Source organism: Thamnophis sirtalis, unplaced genomic scaffold (assembly GCF_051295495.1).
Source record: "Thamnophis sirtalis isolate CommonGarterSnake01/CBP01778 unplaced genomic scaffold, rThaSir2_p1.2 scaffold_4, whole genome shotgun sequence".
Taxonomy (NCBI): Eukaryota; Metazoa; Chordata; class Lepidosauria; order Squamata; family Natricidae; genus Thamnophis; species Thamnophis sirtalis.
This window is the reverse complement of record NW_028261384.1, coordinates 105,000,633-105,006,977: the sequence shown is the minus strand read 5'-3', so window position 1 is coordinate 105,006,977 and position 6,345 is coordinate 105,000,633. Positions and strand designations below refer to the sequence as shown.

General features: G+C 37.2%; 1 protein-coding gene across 3 annotated transcripts in view; it reads right to left on the bottom strand.

Annotated features, from left to right (window-relative positions):
• Window positions 1–985: 985 nt before the first annotated feature.
• The window catches only part of CPT1C (carnitine palmitoyltransferase 1C), a 45,801-nt gene continuing 40,441 nt past the window's right edge, over window positions 986–6,345 (bottom strand). For all 3 annotated transcript variants that reach the window (XM_087713663.1, XM_014065648.2, XM_014065655.2), the window contains 4 exons: window positions 3,883–4,035; window positions 2,695–2,808; window positions 2,411–2,503; window positions 986–1,123 (listed from right to left, as the gene is read on the bottom strand). In XM_087713663.1, coding sequence (XP_087569789.1) covers window positions 1,025–1,123; window positions 2,411–2,503; window positions 2,695–2,808; window positions 3,883–4,035 — 459 coding nt within the window. In that variant the 3' untranslated portion in view covers window positions 986–1,024. The remainder of the gene's footprint in view (window positions 1,124–2,410; window positions 2,504–2,694; window positions 2,809–3,882; window positions 4,036–6,345) is intronic.

Genomic DNA, 6,345 nt, shown 5'->3' with positions numbered 1-6,345 from the left:
ATTTTTCACATAGTTTCCCTAATGTTCTTTCTTGTATGTTCCACAGGTCAGCCCTTATATTTTTTAAAGAATGGTCTTCAAATGACAGAAGTTTTGCAAAAGGATGGTAAACTAAACTAAAGGTCTCTGGAAGGGAGAAGTCTGGCTTGTCTGATAAAAGGACATTTAAAAGAGGCAGTATTAAGCACTTCTGCAACGGAGGGCTTTCTTCAAAACCTCTTGGATTTTAAACATGCTCCTTATTGCTTTCTAACCCTTCAGTTGACCAAAACCAGACATTTTTGGCAAGAACTCCCATTCTGGAGTTTTATTAACATTTATAATGCTAAGAGATAGACCAACTGATTGGCTTACATTAAGATTCCCTTCCCCTACAATGAATTTATAGTGACTTCCTATTACCTCAGGAATTAAAGGGTGAGAATGAGGAACTCAGTTCTCAAAAATATCACCTACCATCAACCTATTTGAAGCACTTTATATAGGAATAGTATAATCACAGCCACAGGGACTGAGTCCTTCATGTATGAAGTACAGAATAGGCAGGCAATCAACCACTGGTCTTAAAGTGGCTGGAGCACAGGGAGAAGAGATTCTTAGCAGCTGGTTGCAAATGGATGAGGAGAAACAGCTTCAGAAAATCCATGTGGGAGCTTGGAGCAGAAACCACAATCAGCTAAGCTCCCAACTTTTCCATTCTAATCCAGCAACGGATGGCTTCTTCATCCACAAACAAGCCTTAGTTAGCAATCTTCCCCATCAGATCTTTAGGAAATAGAGAAATGTGGGACGGGTGGATAAGAACTCTTATTTGCCTAAAGATCTGTGGGATTTGATATACAGTAGAATTCAGGCCTCTAAATCCAAAGGTGAATTCCACTGTGCTTGCAGATATCTTCGGGACTGGCCCTTGGGCTTCCCCTCCCCCGCTTTCCAAAAAATCCCTGCTGATTAGCGAACAAAAAAACACACTCAACATGTGTCGTTGATAACTAACTGTACAATATTGCTGGCATTTATTCAGTCACTTGCCAGCTGTGGCATGGGCCATTTTGTTCTCTTGGAAAAGATTCAAGATGTCATTCATGGCTTTCCGGATATTAAACCCAAAACGGTGTGAATCCTGTAGGAAAGAGGAAGAAAGATAAAGAAATTTAGCTAAGAAAATAGAATCGCATATCAATGAAATTTCAAAACATAGATGTAGCATTACATAGATAAAAACATCCATGCAAGATTCAAATTGTATCATCTTAATAGGAGATGAGCATTAGAAGGCAGACAAACAGTTTCATATTTTGCGGCTGGGGATAGGTAGTGGTGGTTCCTCAGACAAACTGACTTGGAATTCTGGGAGCAGACAGCTAATCCCTATCTATGCACCCTAATTGTATGGGCTCCTAATAGCTAATCAATCCCATCTAATATAATCCTAATATCTACCAAAACAATTAGATGCTTGCTTATGCTTTGCATAACATATGAACTCACCCCACTTTGCTTTATTCAACAAATCATGGCTCATGGTTCATCAAAAAGTAAGAGTGCGTTGAAAGAACCTAGCAATTTATTTCCAACATCTTGCTGTCATAAGAAAAGACCTATATACTTCAACACTTATGGGGGAATGTACTTTGGATTGCATTCCACATGGCCAAGAGGTAGTAGATAGTTTAGATAGTTTGACCAGAGAAAGAGAGTGAAGAGGGCTCTTCCCCAGCAATTCTCAAATTATATCTTTAATGATGCAAGCAGTTGCTTTAGTTTGGCAAAATTTAGTTTGGCAACAATAAAGGAAACTGTTCAGAAGCAATTACGAATTGTTCTTGGGGCCTGAGAACACCTGAGATGCATTTAACATGCATCACTTTAGCCCAGGGCTATCAAACTCCTGGCTCGTGGGCCGGATGCGTCACGCCGTGCCACCCCACCCACATTTTAGCGAAGGGAATAAAAGTCCCAATATGTCACGTGACACGCTGTGACGACATGAGTTTGACACCCCTGCTTTAGCCTTTTAGAAGACCCAAGCAACAATAGAAAAATAATCCATGAAACAATTGATTCTGAGGAAGAAACAGGTCATGAAATCAGCATGGGAATTAGGCAGCAATAAGCAAGCTCAGCAAGCTCATGATAAATCTGGCATTTGCCATTGCATATCCCGATGAACATTTACAGTTGAGACAGATGATTGCATATGTGTATTAGAGTTTTTTAAACTGTCTTTTGTCTAAAACTAAACTGCATTTTCTATTGGCACTCAACTGGCAGGGGGCTAGGGGGCATAACACCATAACCATTACCTACTGTACATAAACCATTGATGCCCTACCCAAATCACCAAAGTATCCTATTCCCCAATACATCATCATCTCCCCTGCTAGGAAAACTATTAGTCCAGACTCACTGTCCCTTGGCCGGAGAATTTGCATGACACGTGGAAATTGATGAGATCTTCACCGACAATGATGTAAGATACTCCATATCCATTGTCATCGACCTTTCATTGGCACAGAAGAAAAAGCAACATGAGGCAGGACCTTTGCTTCCAAAGCCCCACTATTTTCCATATCAAACCAGCATTCCTAGTGAATCCAGTATACCTGGGTTTTATAAATATGCATCCCCTCCAACTTTAACCCAACCATGGATTTTCCCTCAAGAAAATCCAGGAATCTTGGCACTGCTTACCGGTCCAAATCCACCACCACAAGAAATATAGTCAGGATTATTCTGGAGGTCAAATAGCTCTATCTGCTGAATGGGAGTCTGACTAGTGGAGAGTCTCCATGGTTCAGATAATACCTGACAAAGAAGAAAGAAATCAGGGAATAAGGAGGGAGCTCTACTATCATTGACTGTACTCCATTCCTCACTTGTGCAGCATAGAGTTTCAAAGAAAACTATGCAAATATAGAGAAAACATGCTTTAGAAACATGTTCAGCCTTAAACGTCTCTATAAAAACCAACACCCTATCCAAAGGTGAACAGTTTTAGTCCATACATATTTATTGTGAATATATAATTAAAAGGTAACATTTAAAAATAATTTAGAATAAGGGGTTCTAAATTAATATAGGAGAACCTGTCAGATTTGGAGGTTCTAGACTGCAAAAGGATGTTTAGATACATATAGATAAAATAGTTCCCAGATTCTAATGGATTTAGAGTTCCAAGGTCTCTTCCAACTCTGCTATTGTATTGTATTGATTTAAGAAAATATATATAGATCAAGCCATCCCCCCCAGTACATTAGGAAATCTCCAAATTGATGGTTGTCACTTTTAAAGGAAAATTAGCAATTTACCTGCAGTAAATATCAACTCTAGCATGTTTCAAAATCACTGAAACTAAGTACTAAAACATGCAAAATCGGTTAAAATCCTTCACACTCACTGCCGAAAAACTATATATGTCATAGTTATATTTTAATATAGAAATTTAAACCTCAAACAACCATATGGACTGCTATAATGATATTTATTTGGTTAGTTAATCGTGAATAATAGATGAATAAAAATCAGCAGAGTTGCTTTAGGTTTTAAAAAATCCAGCAGATAAAATATTCTGACACATGGCATTCACAATGAGTCAAATCATAGACCTTGAGCTTTAAAACAAAGTCTTCAGGACTACTGCTGGCTGAGTTCACTTCCTTTAGTGATAAAAATATAAACACCTATTTTAAAAGGGGAACAACCTTGACCATACTTATAGGAAGTTCTATCCCTAGAAATAGAAATGCATGGACAAAAACATGCAAGATTCAAGATATAACCTGAGAGGAAAAAGTGACTTATTTTTCTGATTCTTCACCTCACTTTCTGAGAACAATTGTCTTAGGGGATCTTCACATAAACAATGCCAGCAGAATTTACCTCACGTAGAAAAGGAGAATCCAGGCCAAGGTATTTAGAGACAACATAGAGGCAGAAAAGGTGTCTATCGATGCCATCACCTATCATGGCTTGCCGATAAAGATTCTGGTGTTTCTCAGCTGCCACTCGGAAGAGACGTAACCTTGAACTATCCTGGAAAGAGAAATTGATTTGGCATGATCTAACAGGTTTTACTGTAGATCTTCATATTCTACACCCCCTTGAATAGTCCTTCAAATCTAGCTTGGAGGACCAGCACTCCACATATCTGCTGCCCAAACTATTAGATTTTTCTTCACCTTATCAGGTGGTCCAGTGGCAATTAGGGAGAAGGAACTTTCAGTGGTGGCACTGCATATCTGGAATTGCTTCCCTATCAAGAATCTACTTTCTTGTTCTATTTGTCGTCATCCCATCCCCCCCACCATTGCCAAAATAAAGGGTTTTTTTGTCAGTTTGTTGCAGAAATCACATCCAGAAAGCACACACAGATAACTGATTCAGTGGCATTCATTAACTTCTCTTTATATATATATCAACATATGAAGTAAGATACACAATACCAATACCAAGAGCTGGTTCACAGGCAGAGGAGAGAACATGGTATTCTGTTTCAGTTCAGAGCATAATACAGACAAAAAGAACCTCCTCTATACAGGGCAGTTAAGCTAAGCCTAAACCATGCCCAGGCTCCTAGATGTCTGCAGCCAATACTGTTTCAGCTTCTAAACAGCCCTCATTAGCTGACCTTGTTACCATGTCTCTGCCAGTCACGAATATTCTGACACTTTTTACTTCTCCCAACTTTTTCAGTGTTTCTTAAACCTATGCTGCATTACGTTTTATTATATAGTTACTGTTTTAAAAAATGTATTTAATTTTCAAAATGTAAATGAGACTTTCAAGGAAGATATGGTAAACCTCTATTCACTTTATAGAAATTGCCTACCAACCATCATAATGTATTATAGATCTTCAGAACGACAATATTGCAAAGTGTTCATTGGTGAATTTATCTTCAACTTTGAACAAAAGAAAAATTAATTATAAGGTTTGATGTTTAAATAAACAGCAAAAAGTGAAATAAGCTTTTGCTATAAGAAATATAAGTAGATTAGTTTTTCTGGATATTGCGATTAAAAAGATAAGTAATGATTTTAGAAAATGGAACTAGAAGCAACTATAGGTTTTAAACAGCAAAAAAAAAAGCCTGCAATTGATGTCAGTTAATACTGGGACATACAAAACAATATTTTATAAAATTGGAAATATTAAGGGAAGTCTTTGAAGATTGAATCAGAAATTCTAACCATAATATCAACAGTTTCAGCAATGATTCTGTTTCTATGACTAGATTATGTCTAAAATATGTTAATGAGGAAATGAAAGCTGCCAAATTTTACTTATCTGGACAACAAAAGAAAATTACTCAATTTTTAAAAATAAAAAGGGAAATAAAAATGTTGAATCAAGAAAATGCTCTGGAAATGTTTTTAACAGCATCCACAAAAGAGACTTGTTAAACCTTGATAAAATCTATATGATGAGATGAAAAAGACTTGAAGACAAATCAAATCCCGTGGCAATACTTAATTAAGAATGTTAAAAGGAAGGAATATCAAGTTGGCTTATTTGAAAGTTAAAATAAGACATTTTTATTTGCTAGAACATTTTTTATGGATGTCATCCAAGTCATGGTTGTCCCAAAGGTGCTTTTCAAAAGGCAACTGGACTTTTTTTTGTTTTTTCCTTGAAAACATTTCAATTCTCATCTAAGAAGCTAAAAAGTGAAATGTTTTCAAGGAAAAAAAAACCCAAGGAAATCCAGTTGCCTTTTGAAAAGCATCTTTTCAAAAGGCAACTGGAAAGTTTCATTTTCACTATTTGGAGCTTAGCCATTTCTCAGTTAGTGTGGATGAAAATCTTACTTCATCCATAGTTTCCTCATATATTTATATTTCCCCTCTCATTAGGTCTATGTCAGGCCTGCAGCGGTTCCTTTAAGAATCTTTGGCCTGCCACACTCTCATTAAGTGGGGGGAATAGCAAGGGGTAGAATGTGTTGTTTTCAAAATAAAAAAATCCTTTCTAGAAGCTCAAGGTTATTCTTTGTCTCCACACCTTTGCACCTGACCAGAAGAAGCTGGGTGGAGTCCTAGTGAGGAAGAAGAGGATTGGACCATGTGATGGATTTGTAGGTGGGGGGACAAGATCATGAACTTTAAACTGGGTGGAATCCCAGGAAGTTTTAGAATTGGGATTTCATAGCATGATGCCAACATGTCTGTTTTATTAAATTGGAACTTTAAGGATGACTCTGCCTTGGACTCTGATTTAATCCTGCATGAACGCTGACATTCTACTGTATTCAGTCTAGTATTACATCAATTATAGGTTCTCTTGTCTTGTTTATATCGGATTTATTCCAGTAGCCCACTTATTGTCCAATTGCTCTGATTCTCC